Source organism: Anomalospiza imberbis, chromosome 28 (genome assembly GCF_031753505.1).
Source record: "Anomalospiza imberbis isolate Cuckoo-Finch-1a 21T00152 chromosome 28, ASM3175350v1, whole genome shotgun sequence".
Lineage (NCBI taxonomy): Eukaryota > Metazoa > Chordata > Aves > Passeriformes > Viduidae > Anomalospiza > Anomalospiza imberbis.
The window spans coordinates 1,888,931-1,909,614 of NC_089708.1; the positions used below are offsets into that span (position 1 = coordinate 1,888,931).

The 20,684-nt window shown below is 53.7% G+C and overlaps 2 protein-coding genes across 2 annotated transcripts in view; both read right to left on the reverse strand.

The window, feature by feature from the left end:
* BIN3 (bridging integrator 3) overlaps positions 1-20,684 on the reverse strand; it is a 190,761-nt gene that overhangs the window by 90,296 nt on the left and 79,781 nt on the right. The gene's annotated exons all lie outside the window — the stretch shown is intronic.
* Positions 1-20,684, reverse strand: part of PEBP4 (phosphatidylethanolamine binding protein 4) — a 78,181-nt gene that overhangs the window by 22,944 nt on the left and 34,553 nt on the right. Inside the window, exon 4 of the mRNA XM_068174525.1 lies at positions 18,105-18,203. Within this exon, the coding sequence (XP_068030626.1) occupies positions 18,105-18,203 (99 nt within the window). The remainder of the gene's footprint in view (positions 1-18,104; positions 18,204-20,684) is intronic.

Below are 20,684 nucleotides of genomic sequence, written 5' to 3' on the forward strand. Positions count from 1 at the left end.
AGAGCATGAAAAAGAAAAAAAAAAAAAAATCCTACAGCATTCCCAGTATTTCCCTGTGTGTCTGTGGCCTGGTGCAGCCCTTCTGCTCACTGCTCTGTTTATCCATGACAGACAACTAATTAACATCGGAGCCTCTTGAAAGGTCTTTTCAGAGGTAATGTTCTGACAGAGGATGTCAGTGAGGAGCAGTGATTTGTCTAAGCAGTGATCACATTGTTTCAGACTGAATGAGGTGAATATTAAACTGCTTTAAATGCACTCTTCATAAAGCACTAATTACATACTCCCGGGGGAGTACGGGCAAGGAATACTAAACAGCCGAAAAGTCAACAGAGTGCTTTTTATAGTATGTTGCTGGGTTCTGTGTTTTTCTGTCTTTCTTTCTCTCTCTCTCTCTTACAGTAAAATCACAGCACGCTGAAGAATACACATTTATAGCACAATGCTTCACATCTAATTATATGGCAATCATTAGTTTTAACCTGGGTGTATTATATTTTCTTTGATATATCGTGCCCCCCGGCATCTCTTTGCATAGAACACTTCCAAAAGCATTTTCCCCCCTCCCTGGAAAAAAAAATGTGCTTTTTTTTTTCTCCTTTCCAGCGTTAACATTTGCTTATAATTTTTTTTTCTTCCCCCTAAACAATTTTTTTTTTAAATTGGCAGGAATAAAAAGGGGTAAAAAGAGGGGAGGAGGAGAAATCCGTTTAATCCAAATAAGAACCTGTTCCCTCCCTCCTGGAATCATGCACTTTATTATTACCAAGGTAACTCCACTGGGGTTTTAAAGGGGAAAGGAAACACAGAATGGGCCATTAATGAATTCCTGCAGATCCTGCTGCACTCCTGGTCTGGCTTGGCCAGAATTCCTGATGGGGGGAACAACTACTCCATGAATTATTTATTTTTTTAATAGCACAACTTGGGCGGAGGGGGGAGATTGAAGTAACCACAAATAAATCCTCCCCGCACCGAAAACCTCGCGATCTTCTCATCCAAGAAGTGGAAAAATAAAAGAGCAGCGTGTGACAGGCCTGGGTGTCCTCGAGGAACCTGCTGCTTCCTCCTGGGAAAGCATGGAAAAGCTGGGAAGGGGTGGTGGGGACACAGATGAGGGGCACCAGGGCTGCTGGACCATAAATATGCCCCTAAATACTCAATGTCTGGCTCAAAAGCACGAGGTGTGGCTGAAATTTGTGAGAAATGGCTCAAACACAGAGGATCTGCCTCAAATAGCAGCTTTCCTGCCTCCCAGCACATTCCAGGGGGTCTGAAGGGGCTCCAAGGAAGAGGGAGAGGGACTTATCATCAGGAATTTTAGTGCCAGGACAAGGAATAGTGGATTCAAATGGAAAGAGGGGAAATTTAGCTCAGATATATGGAAGGAATTCCTCCCTGTGAGGGTGGGGAGGCCCTGGGATGGAATTCCCAGAGCAGCTGTGGTTGCCCCATTCCTGGACGTGTCCAAGGCCAGGCTGGAGCAACCTGGGATGGCGGGAGGTGTCCCTGCCCATGGCAGGGGTGGCATGGGATGGGATTTAAGGTCCCTTCCAACCCAAACCATTCTGGGACGGAAGGATTCTAAATGCACAGCGTTGGCTCTATAAATGTTGGGCCTGGCCCAAAAGCGCTGGGTAGGCTTCATAACCGGGAGTTATGGCTCAAATAAATTGAGTTGGATCCACATGCAGGGTTCACAGCTCGAAAGCAGAGGCCACAGAATCACAGAATCATGGAATTGTTCAGCTTGGAAAAACCCTCCAAGGTCACCGAGTCCGAGCTGTGCCCGATCCCCGCCTTGTCACATCCAGCCCTTCCTTGGACACCCCCAGGGATGGGCACTCCAACCCTCCCCGGGCAGTTCCAAGGCCTGAGCACCCTTTCCATGGGGAAATTCCTGCTGCTGTCCACCCTGAGCCTGCCCTGGCCCAGCCTGAGGCTGTTCCCTCTGCTCCTGTCCCTGTTCCCTGGGATAAGATCCCAAATCCCCCCTGCTGTCCCCTCCTGTCAGGAGCTGTGCAGAGCCACAAGGTCCCCCCTGATCCCCCTTTTCTCCAGGCTGAGCCCCTTCCCAGCTCCCTCAGCCTCTCCTGGTGCTCCAGCCCCTTCCCCAGCTCCGTTCCCTGCCCTGGATTCACTCCAGCCCCTCAGAACTGGACACAGCAGCCCCAGAACCGTCCCTCCGGCCATCCCAAGGGTGCAGCTCCTCCTGCCCCGGACACTTTGTCACTGGTGTGTCACCCCAAGGCCACCCCCCTGCCCTGCTAAACCACCACACGAGGCCATGGATGTTCCGTCCATGCCCACACACCCCATTCCCAGGATCAGTCCCGCTCCATGTGGCGCCGGGTGCCCACGGATTCGGGCAGGAGCGTCGGGAACGCCGCGCGGAGCCGGCGCTGGCTGGGCCCTTCCTTCGAGGTGCAAACTTCCTCGGAAAGGAAGAGTCATGCAGCCTTTAGAGTTTTTTTTTTTTTCCCTTCCTTTAAAGAACATGAAAGAATCTGATAATTACTTCTATCTACCACCCAACTGTACTAATTACCAACCTATTTCTTCACAGTATGACAGACACAGGCTCTCCAAAACACATAGAGATAAATTAGCACTAATTGGTTTTCCTCTGGCTGTTTGAATTAGTATTTAAAGCTCCAATTACAAAGCAGAATAATTACTATTAATGTCCTGTCGCAGTACAAAAGGCAGATATCTCGCGAGCGAGTCCAGGTGTATTATTACACTGATTACAGAATATTTAACCTGGCTCGTTAAGACAAAGACACGGGAAACTTTAAAAAGAGGGGGAAAAATAAAAGGGAAAAGAAAAACCACAGATGGTGGCAGGTCCCTGCAGGGGATGGATGGGGGGGGGTCTTTGAAACCTGGGATGAGAGAGGTACGAGAAGGAGAGAGGGAAGAAGAGCAGAAACGGAAAAGAGGGGGATGAGAAAAGAGCAGTTCTTTTGGGAAAGCAAAGGAAATTTTGGGGGGATGAGGGCGATGCAAGCACTGCTCTCCAGAGCATCAAAGGCAGAGTGTGGTGTTGGAGTGTCCCAGGGGTCATGAGCCATTGCCCTCCTCCTCCTCCTCCTCCTCCTCCTCCAGGAGGTTCCACATCCCTCGGAAGAGGAGCAAACCCAGCTCCCTGCCCAAGAACGCTCTGGAGTCGGAACTGCCCCACGGGATGGAGATGGGAAGGGGCAGGGGCAGGACAGGCAGGACGGACCATTCCAGCAGCTCCTCCATCCTGGTGATCCCAAGGGTCAGGCAGAATCGGGATGGAACATCCCTGTCCCCAGCAGCTCCTCCATCCTGGTGATCCTTAAGGGTCAGGCAGACTTGGGATGGAACATCCCTGTCCCCAGCAGCTCCTCCATCCTGGTGATCCCAAGGGTCAGGCAGAATCGGGATGGAACATCCCTGTCCCCAGCAGCTCCTCCATCCTGGTGATCCCAAGGGTCAGGCAGACTTGGGATGGAACATCCCTGTCCCCAGCAGCTCCTCCATCCTGGTGATCCTTAAGGGTCAGGCAGACTTGGGATGGAACATCCCTGTCCCCAGCAGCTCCTCCATCCTGGTGATCCCAAGGGTCAGGCAGAATCGGAATGGAACATCCCTGTCCCCAGCAGCTCCTCCATCCTGGTGATCCCAAGGGTCAGGCAGAATCGGGATGGAACATCCCTGTCCCCAGCAGCTCCTCCATCCTGGTGATCCCAAGGGTCAGGCAGAATCGGGATGGAACATCCCTGTCCCCAGCAGCTCCTCCATCCTGGTGATCCCAAGGGTCAGGCAGACTTGGGATGGAACATCCCTGTCCCCAGCAGCTCCTCCATCCTGGTGATCCCAAGGGTCAGGCAGACTTGGGATGGAACATCCCTGTCCCCAGCAGCTCCTCCATCCTGGTGATCCCAAGGGTCAGGCAGACTTGGGATGGAACATCCCTGTCCCCAGCAGCTCCTCCATCCTGGTGATCCCAAGGGTCAGGCAGAATCGGGATGGAACATCCCTGTCCCCGCACTGCCATCATCCCACCCCAAATCCTGTAGGCCTGGGCTGTGGATCCAGCTGGGAACACACAGCCCCATCCCTGGCCTTCCCAGAGGTAAGGGGAGGGCCTGGCCGTGCTGTGACCCCACGGGGACGGTGCCACCACGGGGACGGTGCCACCACGGGGACAGTGCCACCACGGGGACGGTGCCACCACGGGGACAGTGCCACCACGGGGACGGTGCCATGCTCTGCCTGGCACTGGGTGGTCCCCTGGTGCAGTGGTCCACAAAGGGTGACTCCTTCCTCCTCCCACTTCATCCATCCCTGGAAAATCTGAATTGGGGGATTCCTCTGGGCTGCGTTACCAGCACCTGCAGCTCCAAGGGAGACCCCAGAACCTGCCCCAAAAGGAGAACCTTGAGGTACTGCATTCCGTGGCAGTGCTCCCACATGGATCACATCCCACAGCAGCCAGGACAGCGTGGGGACAGGAAGGAAAGTCGTTTTAGGGAATGCAAGCTGTGGTTTTGCCAGCCCCCAGGGCTGGCAAACAGGCGCACCCCACATCCCCCTGCCAGCCCCCATCCTCTCCATCCTCCTCAGGGCTGGGATATGCTTCTCCCAGCGTTCCAGGGCTCTGGGCTGGCAGGGATGGCACGGATGGACAGCCTGGCAGTGCCCTCTGGTGCTCCCGGCCCCCTGCCACCAGCCTGGCCCTGCCCTGGGGTCCCCACTTTCCCATGGGGGCTCCTTGGGCTATCCTCGTGGGGCTGCTCCGGCCAGGGCAGTGCCCGGCAGGGGACGAGCCGCTGGAATCTTCTCCTGGCAGGACCTGTTGGGCCGGGTGCTGCCCGGGCATCCCCATCCCGGAGGGGGCATCCCGGGAGTGGGGGGCAGATCCTGCCGTGGCCGGGGGGGGCACCGTGGGGGTGTGGAAGAGAGGGGAGGACGGGGAGGGATTTCTTTTTCCGAGCGAAGGTGGGTGGCGTGCGGGGATGCCAGCTGGCGATGGGCTCTATTTCTACTGACAAGGCTTTACCCTGTAGGTGTGAGGAATTCCAATTAAATATTCAGCCTATTTGTCTGTGTGTGGGAGAGGGTTTGCTGTGCAGGAGGAAAGCCTCACATTCAGCTCCGGAGCTAACCATTAAGAGAGAAATTAGCTCAGTTCATCAAGGGAAGCCAGCGGAGGGTTTTCCCTCGCTCTCCTACCTTGTTCCATCCCTCTCGTTGAGAAACAGCGGGGAGCGAACCCATCGCGTTCGGCAAGGGAGCGCCGAGCCGGCCGCTGCGCCTGCACCGAGAGCCGGCAGCACTTCCCAGGCCGGGGAAAATCATTTTTCCCCGTGCCTGGGGGATAGGATCCCGGCTCAGCCCACCCCAGAGGCTGCCGAGGGGGATCGATGCGGCGGGCGAGGGGTCGGAGGCGTTCGGGCACTGCAGATTTAATTGCTCTCGCATTTACCGGCCACCTCCTTTCCGAGTCGTTTACAAGACACTAATTAATCACTCTCGCTTCTAGATGATCTTTTTAAGGTGGGAATGCCCCGCGAGAGTCGATGCCTTATCGATGAGGGGCCCTTTAGCTGGCGGACGGGATCGATGGGGCTGCAACGATCGTCCCCCGCCACCCCCGCGGGTTTGGGGTCGGGTTCAAGGCAACTGAGAGGCTCCGGAGGGTGGAAAATCCCTCAGGAATACACTCGGACCATCAGCTGGGCGAGAAATTGGGGTGAAAAATGGCATTTTGGTACCAGGATGCTCCTTGAGCAGCACTGGGGCAAGAGCAGGATCCTGCACTTGGGGGAGTTTGGGGGAGAATTGTGCTTCCAAAAAAAAAAAAAAAAAAAGCCACCATGGAGCTGATTTCACCGTTTTCTGGAGCTTGACGTGTTTTTGCCCTTTTGAAATAACTTTCCATCTCAGAATACCCAAATTTTAAATAGAACCTAAAGTGACGAGAATAAAAAAAAAAAAAAGAAGAAGAAGATGACTTTTTCGTGAAACCACAAACGATATCCTGTTTTCCTGCTCTGTTTTGAGGAAAAGAAGTTGTTCCTGACGGGAATGAAGCTGTAATTTCCTTCTCCTGAGGGAAAACAAATGTTCAGGCTCCCCCAGGTGAGGGGCACTGGTGGGGACTCAGGTCCTGGGACTCCACTCTCCACATTTTGCATAAAAAAACCACCTGGAAGTTGAAGCCAAATGTATTTTGGAGGATGATGAAGGTGATGGGCTGCTATGAGAAGGGGGATATGGGACTTTTAGGGGCGTCCCAGTGCTGCTCTGTCCCCTTGGCTGATGAAACCAGACCGTGGTGCTCAGCCCCACGGAGAGGAGGAACTGGTTTTAAAGGGCTTAAAATCCTCACTGGGAATTTCAGGCAGGAAAATGAATCCTTTGGTCCAACTCCAGCCCTGCTGCTTCCAGACACAGGCTGTGGGGACTGTCCTGCCACCCCTGGGACAGACTTCCCACCCCTGGGACAAACATCCCACCCCTGGGACACGTTCACCAGGGACTTTCCTGGTGCATCTGGGAGTTCCAAAGGAACTTCGTCGGGAAGGAGAAGCTTGCCTGGATCCTGTGGGATGCTCCCAGCCATGCTGAGCTTCCCAGCCTCCTCCCCTCCACAGGATGCAGGGATCCCTACCCCCTTCCCAGACTGCAGAGTGAAGGAAGGAGTTTTCCTACCCCTTCCCATACACAGGATGCTGGGATGAGCTTCCCTGCCCCCTTCTCATACTTCAGAGTGAAGGAATGAGTTTTCCTACTCCTTCCCAAGCATGGGATGCAGGGATCAACTTTCCTACCATTTTCCTCGTGCATGGAAGGCAGAGATGAGTTTTCCTACACTTCTCCATCCACAGGATTCAGAGATGAGCTTCCCTACCCCTTCCATGCCCAGAATTCAGGGATGAGCTTCCCTACCCCTTTCCATGCCCAGAATTCAGGGATGAGCTTCCCTGACCCTTTCCATGCCCAGAATTCAGGGATGAGCTTCCATGACCCTCTCCATGCCCAGAATTCAGGGATGAGCTTCCCTGACGCTTTCCATGCCCAGAATTCAGGGATGAGCTTCCATGACCCTCTCCATGCCCAGAATTCAGGGATGAGCTTCCCTGACCCTTTCCATGCCCAGAATTCAGGGATGAGCTTCCCTGACTCTTTCCATGCCCAGAATTCAGGGATGAGCTTCCCTGACCCTTTCCATGCCCAAAATTCAGGGATGAGCTTCCCTGACGCTTTCCATGCCCAGAATTCAGGGATGAGCTTCCATGACCCTCTCCATGCCCAGAATTCAGGGATGAGCTTCCCTGACCCTTTCCATGCCCAGAATTCAGGGATGAGCTTCCCTGACCCTTTCCATGCCCAGAATTCAGGGATGAGCTTCCCTGACCCTTTCCATGCCCAGAATTCAGGGATGAGCTTCCCTGACCCTTTCCATGCCCAGAATTCAGGGATGAGCTTCCCTGACCCTTTCCATGCCCAGGATTCAGGGATGAGCTTCCCTGACCCTTTCCATGCCCAGAATTCAGGGATGAGCTTCCCTGACCCTTTCCATGCCCAGGATTTATGGATGAGCTTCCCTGACCCTTTCCATGCCCATGATTCAGGGATGAGCTTCCCTACCCCTTTCCATGCCCAGTATTCAGGGATGAGCTTCCCTGACCCTCTCCATACCCAGAATTCAGGGATGAGCTTCCCTGACCCTTTCCATGCCCAGAATTCAGGGATGAGCTTCCCTGACCCTTTCCATGCCCAGAATTCAGGGATGAGCTTCCCGGACCCTTTCCATGCCCAGAATTCAGGGATGAGCTTTCCTCGCCCTTTCCATGTCCAGAATTCAGGGATGAGCTTCCCAGACCCTGTCCATACCCGGAATTCATGGATGAGCTTCCCTGACCCTTTCCATGCCCAGAATTCATGGATGAGCTTCCCTGACCCTTTCCATGCCCAGAATTCAGGGATGAGCTTCCCAGACCCTGTCCATACCCGGAATTCATGGATGAGCTTCCCTGACCCTTTCCATGCCCAGGATTCAGGGATGAGCTTCCCTGACCCTTTCCATGCCCAGAATTCAGGGATGAGCTTCCCTGACCCTTTCCATGCCCAGAATTCAGGGATGAGCTTCCCTGACCCTTTCTATGCCCAGAATTCAGGGATGAGCTTCCCTGACTCTTTCCATGCCCAGAATTCAGGGATGAGCTTCCCTGACCCTTTCCATACCCAGAATTCAGGGATGAGCTTCCCTGACCCTTTCCATACCCAGAATTCAGGGATGAGCTTCCCTGCCCTGCCATACCCAGGATTTAGAAGCCATACAGAGTTTCTCATCAGTCCCAAATCCTGACAGTTTTATGGGGCACAAAACACCTTTTTGGGGCCGAGCATCCCATCAAGGAGCAGAACCCCTCAGGGACGAGCCCTACACCTTCCCCATCCCACGGGATCACCGTGGCAGCCCCCTGCCCGTCGGGACCACCACCCGTAGCCATCCACACAATTCCTTTCCTTTCCTCCTAAAATCCAAACCCGGGGACTCCATAGCAACCCGCAGCTCCGGGGTCTGACTCCAGCGCTTCGCTCGGCGCTGTCACTTCGTTTCAGGCTACCCCCGGGTAGGTGTGAGGAACTCCAATTAAGCATTCCGCTGGCTCCCTGTGTGGGGGGACAGGCTCTGCTGTGGAGGAGGGAAGCCTCGGCGGTGACTAATCGCTCAGACACCGGGTGTCTGTGGCACCAGGGGAGGGCAGGCAGAGGGTTTTCCTTCACCGTGCAGCTGCCTCTGCATTCCCTTTTCGGGAGCGATAGCGGCTCCCCGCCGGGCTCGGGGGCTCCCGGGCGGAAGTTGGAAAGATCCCAAGCATCTTTCCGGCGATGCCGCCGCCGCTGCTGCGGATCTCTCTGCTGCCGCAGCCTTTGCTGCTCTGCCCTGCACAGCCCCAGGGGAACTTTTTCCCAGGGAAACCACATTCCTGGGCTTTGAAGGTGCCCCGCGCATCCCCTGCCGTGGAGAGGCGGTTGGTGCTTTGGTGCCCTTTGGATGAGCATCCCCAAATGTGGGCGAGCATCGTTAAATCTGGGTGTTGAACCCCAAAATGGGTGTGTGGCCCTTGCCCGGGGAGCGGAGCAGAGGATCCCACCCTCGGCCACCACTCCAGTCCTGACTGAGACGTGACAAATTGGCCACCGCAAGGTCAGCACCATGAGCCCCATGCAAACATCGCTTCTCACATCCTCCCATTCCCTATGGAGAATCCCAGCTCCACGCACCCAGCTGGATGAGGGGGCCCCAAGCACCCCAAAACTGCTCCCCTTGCCCGGAGCCAGGACACCTCCCTGGGGGACAGCGACAGAGGGTGACACCGAGGGGTGGGACACGCGTGGCCGTCCCAGCCTGGCGACACTTCCCCCCTCCATGGGGACACCGAGGCTCTTCCCCAACCTTTGCAAGCGGCTGCCTGAGCCAGGGCAAGGGGCGGGAGCGGGCCCTGCCCAGCCGGCGGCTTCGCCCCCGCTCCCCGGGGAGGAGAGAAGGGGGCCGGCGGCCGCCCCCCGCCACCGCCGTGGGCAGCGGCAGGATGTGCTGTCCCTCCCCTGCACTTCCCAGCGAGCACTTTACATAACTTCTGCTGCTTAGTCACAGCTTCGACTCTTTTTTTTTTTTTTTTCTTCCCTTTCCATTTTTTTTTTTTTTTGGAGCGATTTTCTCAGCCGCATCAGAGCGCGAGTCATTTCGGCAAGGGAAGTCCCTTCCTTTCTTCCGTTCCCTTGGTAACTGCACAAATTTGCTCTTCAAATGATTCATGACCGGGGTGCTGTAGGAGTTCCCTCCTCCAACACAAATCGCTCCCACACAACCACACATGCCCGATTAATCATTGATCAGTGTCTCTTCCGCAAGGTACGCCCGGCTCCAGCGCTCTCCTCCGGCCACCACCGCGGCCACCAGGATGCTCCTGAGGTCCCTGGATGCTCACAGGTGTCCCCAAATAGGGGACACAGGCAAGAGTTTGTAAGACATCCCATCCCCGGACAGGTTTTACAGGCTGTAAATGAAATATTCCCGTGGTGGTGGGACGGGTTGGTGACAGGAGCCAGCGATGGGATTGGAGCTCGGCGCTGCTGGTGGTGATGGATAAACCTTCCCTGAACTCCCAGCTGCATCAACTTTACTCAGGATCCGAGTTTTGATTCCATCCCAAAGTTCCTCAGATTAAACAGGGAAAACTGAAAAGGCAGAGGGTCACCCCCTCACCGTGAGCATGTTGGAGGGATAGAGCCCAACAGCAGAAAACAGTCAGAAAAGAGCTAGACAAGAATTAGAAAAGTCATTTTTGTACCCCTGGTAAGCAAAATGCCACGAGGCCGAGCATCATCCCAGGGCCACAGTGCTCCTCACACACCTGTACCTGCACAGGGATGGACATGGGAGCTTGGCTGCCAGGAATACCTCAGCTGGAAAATAAAATTAATCTGTGAAATCTCTCCCTGCCGTTGTTTTTTTTTTTTGATAGGTTTTATCTGATTTATTCTCTCCTCGTTAAGAAGAGCTAATTAACAAACCATCGTTTAAATAAACAGCAGCCAGAGTGTTTGTAACCTTGGCTTTATTGAATTGTGACAAATTAGTAGCCTCTGCATGTTAAATGAAACAGAAGCATCGAAGGAAAAAAACCCTGAATTCCCATCTGGATAACGATCCTTGCTGTGGACATGGAGCGGAGGGAGCAACTCTTGGCCAGTGTGGAAAAATCCCAAATAACCCCAAAACTTGGCAGGTTTTTGGTTGTTGAACACTTCAGCGTGGTGGCTTCGCCCTGAATTCATCCCTGGGGAATGGCAGGGTCAGGATCAGCGTGGGACAAGGCTGGGGTGTGGATAAATCCCAGCGGCCCCGGGAGCCTCTCGGAGCCATCCATCGTTAACACCCCGCTCATCACGATTATTGGGATTATTTAGGATAATAATCCTAAAAGGCAGCTCTGTGCTGAGCCTGGCATCCCGCAGCTCCCAGGAGGAGGGAACAGCATTCCCAAGGGATGAGCCAGGGAGCAAAGCCATGGCTGTGTGTCCCAGGCCAGCCCTACCCTCCCTCCCAGAAGGAAGGGAAATTTTGGGATGCTTTCCCCCTTTTTCCTGCTCCCCAAAGGGTGCAACCAACACTCTCCATCCTCCCTGTCCCGGCTGTGGGATGGACATTCCCAAAATTCAGCAGAGCCATTGCTGGTCCCACGGGTGCTTCCAGCTCCTGCTGTCCCAGTGGGAATTGCTCAGTGACAGCTCTCTCAGGGGCTTTGGGAGTGCAATTACCTGGGAGCGTTAATTACACTCCAGGTGAGCACAAAGCCGAGCAGGGCAGCTGAGCCAGCAGCTCCTGCGGGGTGGGAATGCCGGGATTTGCAGGGATGCAGCAGTGGGATTAACCCTCGGCATCCCAGGACACAACTTCCCTCTGGACAGAGCACCCCAGCACCGATGGAATCATGGAATCATGAAATTGTTTGGGTGGGGAAAGCCCTCTGAGATCATCGGGTCCAACCAGTCCCCCAGCACTGCCAGGGCCAGCACCAAACCATGTCCCCAAGTGCCACATCCGCACGGCTTTAAAATCCCTGCTGGAACAGTGGCCCCATCACTGCCCTGGGCTGGACAACCTTCACAGGGAAGAAATCTTCCCAATATCCAACCCAAACCTCTCCTGGCACAACTTCTCTCCTGTTGTTTGATGCCTGGGAGAAGAAACTGATCCCTGCCAGCCCACAACCTCCTTCCAGGCACAGAATCTCCTTTCAAACATCTCTCAGGATGAGAAATTCATGGAATCAAGAATGGTTTGGGTGGGAAGGGACCTGAAATCTCATCCAGCTCCATGGGCAGGAACATCTTCCACTGTCCCAGGGTGCTCCAAATCCTGTCCAGCCTAGCCTTGGGCACTTCCAGGGATCCAGGGGCAGCCACAGTTTCTCTGGGAAATCCATCCCAGGGCCTCACCACCCTCACAGGGAAGAATTCCTTCCACAGCAGTTTGGAGAGCAAAGAAAACTTCTCCCTGAGCTGCAGTCTCTTTACTTATTTTGGATTTTTTCCTTTTTTTTTTTTTTCCTAATTTCTTTTATTAATAAAGGCTTCATTAACGAGCAGCGACAGAAACTCACACCAGGGAACTGAGTATTCCGAGGAGCCAAGTCATCAATTAAACCAACATTTCCCTCTGTTCTTTTCCTTTCAAACCCTCGGTTTCATCACCAAAAAGCAGAGTCGAGAGGGCTCCAGCGAGGAGGAACAATAGCAGGGCACCAACTCCTACATCTGCCCCTTCTCCCCCCCAGCGAGGCGGGGATCAGCGATCCCACAATTCCACGGATCTGTGGGAAATCATGGATGCTGCATGGCACAGGCAAGGAAAGCTGCCCCAGCACCTCCAGCAGCTCCCAAAATGTGGATCCCCCTGTCTGCAGGGTACCCAAAAGCTGATTTTTTCCCCCCACAGTGTCAATTCATGATGAAAAATCATTCCTTGCCCTGACTTTTTTCTCCTGCTGGGATGGTGAATGCACCTGGATCACGAGTGCTCGGCAAAAGTGTCCCTAAGGTGTCCCTACAACTCTTCACCCAGCAGCAGAGGAGCTGGGACAGCAGCAGTGAGCAATTAACACCCAATCTCTCTGATTTTTGATAAACCCAGCATTCTGGAGAAACTGGAGCCACGTTCCATGTGCTACTGAGGAAAAGTTTCCCGCAGAGCACACGTCCCTTTGGGATGGGGACAGGGCCAGGGGACAGGGCCACGGGCACAGGCGAGCAGCCTGTGCCCTGCAGCTCCATTTCCATCCTTCCCTTGTGCAAAAACCCCATAATTTTTAAGGTTAATAAAGCCCTTGTTTGCTTAAGACAGCACCTGTTTCTATGGTGACACTTGCAACCCGGAGCCTGTTTATCAACGGCGACGCCGTGCGCGGTGACAAGCGCGGCCACCGCCGGGGAAGACACCACGGGGATGGCCAGCGGTGCTGCCGGGACCTCTGGGGACAGCGGTGCCACCATCCCTCAGCTCCCAAATGCGCCAGTGCCCATCCGTGGGATCCCCACTCTGCCCTACAAAGCCACGGGAGGGGTTGGAGCAGCGGGAGCTGCACCCACAGTGCGGGGAAGGCCGGGGTGAACGATGGGTGGGAATGGTTCTCCTTCAAAAACATCGGATGCACTTCCCCTATCTGACCCCAGAGTTGCCTGTGGCAGCTCCGTGCCTCAGTTTCCCCAGCGCCCTGCCCTGGGAAGGGGTTGGTGGCTGATCCAAGCGGCGGCGGTGGCAGCAGAGCCCAGCGGGTCCCGCTTGGTTCCATCCTGGCGCAGGATTTCTCCCGGCTGGCAGAACCCGTTTCCATAACGACTTTCTGTTACAAACATATTTTGATAAAAATAAAGTTAAAGCGGCGAGGCTTTAGTGGAGTACAAATTCGCTGCTCTCGCCCTCCCCCTTCCTCCTCCCCGAGGAGGGGGGAATAAAGACGGAAAGCTTTCCATTTGAAGGGCAGTATTTTCTCCCTTCTTTTTCTTTCCCCACTGAATACAAAATGGAAAACCTTGTTTACCGGGGATTCGCTGTAAACCGGCTCCGACTCTGCCTGGTTACCTGATGCTCTACAGTATGTACAGGATAATGTGATAAATTCATTTCCAATTCACTGCATTATCCTTTGAATATTTTAATGACTCATTGAATGGAGTAAAAAAAAAAAAAAAAAAAAGAGAGAGAAAAAAAAGCTATTTCAAATGAACAATTATGCTGCATTAGAGTAAAGGCTGATTATATTTAAACACTGCTTCCATGGATAACGGGACATATCGACCTCCGCCTATAAGAGCTAATTTGGCTCTTATCTCTAAATAATTTTACACTGCAAATTACCATGAAAACCTAAAGGGCTTTAAAAACATTCATCAAAAGATATTATTCCACTTTGTAGCAACATTTTTATTTAAATTATTTTGAATAGGAGTGAAAGCATCTCTCTGTTTGACAATCGGAGCGGCGACGGAGCAGCGGCTGATAAGGAACGGTGAGCGGCGCCGAGGGGATGGGATGGTTCCATCCCGAAAACCCACCTGGGAGAGCAAATCCCGAGCCAAACCCCAAAGTTGGTGGCGTGCCAAAGTACTGCAGCACCCAGGAGCGGCATTTAGTGCTGCTGGAGCTGCTTCCCTCCATACTGGGGGATGGCAAAGCCTGGGTGATGCCGGAGGGATGCCAGGGCGACACGCAAGTGATGCTGGGGGGAGGCTGGGCTGACACCCATGGGATGCCGGGGTGACACCCAAGGGATGCCAGAGTAATACCCAAGGGATGCTGGGCTGATATCCAAGGGATGCCGGGCTGACACCCCAGGGATGATGGGCTGACACCCAAGGGATACTGGACTGATAACCAAGGGATGTTGGGGTGACATCCATGGGATGCCAGAGTGATACCCAAGTGATGCTGGGGTGACACCCAAGGGATGCCAGGGTGATATCCAAAGGATGCTGGGGTGATACCCAAGAGATGCCAGGGAGACACCCCAGGGATGCTGGGCTGACACCCAAGGGATGCCAGGGTGACACCCAAAGGATGCCGGGGTGATATCCAAAGGATGCTGGGGTGACACCCAAGTGACGCCAGAGTGACACCCAAGGGATGCTGGGCTGACACCCAAGGGATGCCGGGGTGACACCCAAAGGATGCCGGGGTGATACCCAAAGGATGCCGGGGTGATATCCAAAGGATGCTGGGGTGACACCCAAGTGACGCCAGAGTGACACCCAAGGGATGCTGGGCTGACACCCAAGGGAAGCTGGGCTGACACCCAAGGGATGCCGGGCTGACACCCCAAGGACGGTGGGGTGACACCCAAGGGATGCTGGGGTGATGCTGGGACAATATGCAAGTGATGCTGGGGGGAGGCTGGGGTGATACCCAAGGGATTGTGGGGAGATGCCAGAGTGACTCCCTTGTGATGATGAGGGGATGCCAGGGTGACACCCAAGTGATTCCTGGGGGACGCTGGGGCAAAGCCAGGGCAATACCCAGGTGATGCTGCGGGATACCCAAGTGATGCTGGGTGATACTGGGATGGTACCCAAGTGATGCTGGGTGGTACTGGGATGGTACCCAAGTGATGCTGGGTGGTACTGGGATGGTACCCAAGTGATGCTGGGTGGTACTGGAGTGGTACCCAAGTGATGCTGGGTGATACTGGGATGGTACCCAAGTGATGCTGAGTGATACTGGAGTGGTACCCAAGTGAAGCTGGGTGATACTGGGATGGTACCCAAGTGATGCTGGGTGATACTGGGATGGTACCCAAGTGATGCTGGGTGATACTGGGATGGTACCCAAGTGATGCTGGGTGATACTGGGATGGTACCCAAGTGATGCTGGGTGATGCTGTGGTGATGTTGGGGAAGCTGGGGTGGTACCCTCGTGGCGCTGGGTGATACTGGGGTGGTACTGGAGTGGTACCTAAGCACTGCTGGCAAATATTGGGGTGATGCTGGGCGATACTGGGGTGACACTGGGTGATAACTGGGGTGGTACCCAAGCACGGCTGGGTGATACTGGGTGATAACTGGGGTGACACTGGGGTGGTACCCAAGCACTGCTGGGTGATACTGGGGTGGTACCCAAGCACTGCTGAGTGATACTGGGGTGATGCTGGGTGATACTGGGGTGACACTGGGTGATACTGGGGTGATGCTGGGCGATACTGGGATGGTATCAAGCACTACTGGGCAATACAGGATTGACACTGGGTGATTCTGGGGTGATGCTGGGTGATACTGGGGTGGTACCCAAGCACTGCTGGGTGATACTGGGGTGATGCTGGGTGATACTGGGGTGACACTGGGTGATACGGGGCTGGTACCCAAGCACTGCTGGGCGATATGGGGTGATACTGGGGCGATACTGGGTGATACTGGGGTGATGCTGGGTGATACTGGGCTGGTACCCAAGCACTGCTGGGCAATGCTCGAGTGTCACTGGGTGATACTGCGGTGACGCTGGCTCAGTGCTGGGGTGACACTGGGCGACACTGGGGTGACACCGGGGCACAACGGGCGCGGGGGCTCCGCTGGCCCCCCGGCACGGCCCCGGCCGCCCCATCCCTCCCGGAGAAAGGCACTTGCAAGCCCCTCTCTGCACCAAAGCAACAGAAGGTGTCATGTAAAGCCTACACGGTTATTTTAGAGCCAGTGTGCAAATAAGGCTGTCAGCTGAAGCTCCTCGGAGCCAAGACTTCCATATCCCCCCAAGGATCTGCATCTCAACGAGACACCATGTGGCTGAGCCCGCCGGCTCCGCACCCAGATTCGGGGCTGGGGGATCGGGAAAACTCCTCCCAGTCACGCCAGGACCCCCCCCAGTGCACCCCCAGCCACAGGGAGCGAGCTGAGCTGGTTTGGTCGCGGTGTCCTCATGGGGCGGGGATGATTTTTTGGTGGTTTATCGTGCATTTGTGGGATTTGGGGGATTTATACGCGTTTCTGTGTGTGTAGAGGAGAGATACATATACACACACCCACGGGAGATAGAGGGGATATATTTATCCCATCATTATAGGGATCATATCAATATATAGGATTTATATAGAATATTGCATGGAATCAGTGAATATCTCGTGTTGGAAGGGACCATCAAGAGCACCGAGGCCAAATCCCTGCTCGGATATGTGTGTTTATATTTATAAGTGTATTTATCTCGTGATAAGAAAGCTTAAGGAATTGTTGGGGCTGGGATCCACCCCATCCCTGGCAGATAGGGAAAACCCTTTTCCTTCCCAAAAATCTCCTTTTCCCCCACCCTCTTTCATGGCCTAACACAGAATTTTTGACCTTAGAGATCACAAATGGCATCACTCAAACGCCAGGGGAAAAAAATCCCACCTTCCATTCGTGCTGGAGGTTTGAATCCCACATTTCCCTTCTTTGCTTAAAGGATTTTACACTCCAAAAAATAAAAAAAAAAATAAAAAAAGGAAAACCACAATAATTAGCAAGAGGGAACGGCTCCGAAGGATCTGTGTACAGAAGGAAACAGAGGAGCTTGGGCTCCTTTGCGTTTGGTAAATATTAAAATTAATGAGAGACTTTCAGGACCCTGTTGTTAGAAATGCAGAAGGGTTTCTGTGAAGGATAAAAACACAAAACAACATGAAAAAAAAACCCAAGCCCTGTATACAAATTCCTGCAATTATTCCCGATGCTTCCTATTTTTCAGCCAATTATGGAATTCATGGAAAGTATTAATATCCCGTTTTAATTTGCTTAATATGCCCATTAACAATAAAAAGTCTAATTAAGGTATCTGTACAAAGAGCCCTCAGCAGTAATTTCAGAGAATAATAGAGGAGAACGACGCGATATTTCTTGTTAAATGCACGCCTCAAATTAATTGATAACTTAATTAGGCTTTAGTACCCAGATTATCAGTTAGATTGATTTAGAGCTGCAACATCTCATTTTTTGAACACATAAAAACAATCGGGAGGGAAAAAAAACTGCTTTTCCAAAATAATTCTGGGAGCAAAGCCACGACACACTGGGACAGGGGGAAGGACTCGTCCCATGGACGCCGTGCTGGGAAGCGCCGCAATTCATCCCGGACTCATTTCCCTCCTTGTTTTCTCACTGAATTCAAACCATTTTTAATAAAAAAAAACCCAAAAAACCTGAGCAAAGTAATAGAGATTTTCACCAAACCCACTTTTTAAAGCTCAAAACCCAACCAGCAGCAGGAGCTGTTTGGAAGGACGCGTTGTCTCCGCAGAGAAAACCGGTGGTGGGGAATTGGCAAAGTGTTTTTTGGGTGTTTTTTTTCCAGCATTTCCTTAGGAGAAGGAGGGAAAAAAAAAAAAAAAAAAAAAAAAACAAAAAACCCAAGCAGCAATATTTTTGGACCAGCCTGGCTCTTTATAGCCTGAGGAAGCACTTCCCTACCTACACGCCCAGCACCATTTACATTTCTCTGCCAAGCACTGTCCTCCCCTCCGGGGTTTCACCAGGAGGAGTTTGCATCCCATGGGAATCCAGCCCTCCCCGGATGCTTGGGAAGGACCCCATGGACTCACCAGGATGTCGGTGACCAGCCAGTGCCTCCAGAAGCGGTGCTGGGGGTTGGCTCTGTTGGGAGAGTCGGGGTCCACCATCACCAGGACGTATTTCTTGTTCTGCAACAGAGGAGAGGGGGATGCTGTGGCCATGAGGTGACAACAAGAAGCTCCCAAATCCACATTTTTCCACTCTTTCCCAGCAGGAGCACTTCTGGTGGTGCCACCCCAGAGGTGAGGGAGGAACGGGTGCCAGGGGAGGCCACAAACCCGCTGAGGATGATTTAATCCCAAATCTTTCCAGAGGAAAAATGTAGGTTCTGCCTCCTCCAAAGAAAAGGCATCGAGGAGAATTCCCTCTGCTTCTCACCACATCCCACTGAAGCACAGGATTGCAGCCACTCTGGTATTTTTGGGATCCAGTCTTGGTTTGGGATAAACTGGGGACCCCATCCTCCATGAGTGTGGCTGTGGGAAGCCAAACATCACAAAATGACCAAAATATGTTCCTGGGATGCTGCAACAAGCAGCACCTGGGGGTCAGGCACCTCTCCTGGGTGATGGAATTGGGCAAAGAAAGCTGGGATTTATGGATAACACTGGTTTAGCCCCACGGAAGCCCTCACAGCCCACCCCACTGAGGGCACCCAGCACCCAAAGGTGCCACCAGCACAGAGCCCACATGGATATTTTGCTCCGCTGAGGATGGAGCTGGGTTGGAAGTGACCTCTGGAGGGAAAACCTGCTGATCTCCGGGGATTTAGCAGGACCTCATGCCCCAGATTATCCCGCAAGCACGCAGATTAAGGGATCTATATCCGAATAAAACCTCCAGGTGCGCCTGTCAGGGCGCCAGCGGTGCCACGCTCTGCTCCAGCCGCCCCAGGGGCTGGGCTGTCACAAACAGCCCTGGGATTTAGCCCTGCAATTCCCACTGGAATTAGCTGGAGCTCTGTGGCTGTGTCCCCTGCCCTGTGAAAGCGGGCAGGGATTTGCACAGCGAGGTTCCTGGGGCTGACTCAATATTTTTGTTCTGTTTCCCAACCTGTGCCTGGGATAAAGAGGCAAAAACCCCCTGGGGTGTTGCCATAACCTGTGCCCCCCTCCCTTGGCATCCCACATGTCTCATAAACCTCTTGAAGACCCCACCTCCACAGGGAGCGCCCTTTTTAACCAGAAAATGTGGATTTCAACCCATTTAGCTTACAACAGTTGCAGAGAAAATCCCAAACTCCTGCAAACCGCCCCGCCCGGGAGCGCCGCTGCCCTGCTCCATAAATCCCAGCCTGGCATCATCCAGGGTGGGGGAATTACATCAAGGCTGCAGATGTGAGCGTGGGAAAGGGGCCGTGCTGGCGTCACCACGCGAGGCCGAAGGTCAGGACCTCGAGGCTGAGCCGCCACCACCATCCCCACCACGCTCCCAGCTGCAGCCGGCTGGGAAAAAAAAAAAAAAATAAAGAGGGAAGAAGCAGCAAAATTCCTTAACAGCGCCGAAATCAGCGTTTAATAGGAAGGAAGAGGAGGAGGAGGAGGGGAGGGGGAGAAGAAGCCCGACAACCCAAAAACCCTACGCTGGAAGTGTGAAGGAATTTGAGCTCTAACTTTGGGGAGGGTGCGGAGCCGAGCTCGGCGTTTCTGAATCTCTCGGCTCCGCTCGGAGCCCAGCTGGTGGGAACAGAACGTGTAGTCATGGGACTGTCATCGTGTGCTGTCCAGGTTAACATGTAGCATTTCTATTACTATTAACAGACTTTCTGCTCCTCACTCCATCTGTTCTTCGAAATAATTGCAGTTGTACAGACCATGCCTTCGCTCCAGGCAGGCTCTGGGGAGAGGATAGTGTTTTTATGCAAAAAAAAAAAAAAAATTATTAAAAAAAAAAAAAGAAAAAAATGGGGAGAAAAAAAAAGTGTTAAAAAATAACAGCAAACACGAGAATAGAGTGCAAGTGAAGCTAACAGCAGGCTTGGAATTGGGGACAGATTGTGGCCTAGAAAGGTGACAGCGCACGCGGCCGGGGGCCGGCAGGGCCGGACCCCGGTGGGGACAGGAGCTGGGGTCAGCGCCCTGAGCCGGGCTGGCCCTGGGGGATTTTTCTTTCTCCTCACCTGCCGGCCACCCTAAGAGCCACAATCCCTCACCTTCCACCTAAAGATAGCAAAGCCCTCCCCGAGCCGAGTTAATCCAGGCTGCTCATCCTGCGCCGCTCCCGAGGCTGCAGCAGCTCCCCAAAGCCACCCCAAAACCCCCTGTGCGACGTCCCCGGGCCGTGCCAGGCACCCCAAACACGGGGGGGGATGTTTTTGAACTGCTTGCAAGCAGCAGAGCAGCCCGAGTGTGGTGATTTTGGGGGTTTTTGATGCTGAAATCCCTCCTCGACACAGGCTAACAGCATTAGCTGCTGTCAGGGCTGCAGACGGGAGCCAGCCCCGAGTGACACGGGAGCTGCTCGGCTTTGCAAGCATGAGCCAGCCCCAGGGATTTTGGGAGAGGAGGAAAGTGGCTTTAGATCAGAAAATTCCTCCAGTGCACAAGAACAGGAGGCATCTTGCTGTGCAACGGGAAGAGAGGAAGGGGAGAGGGAAGAAAAAGCCACTT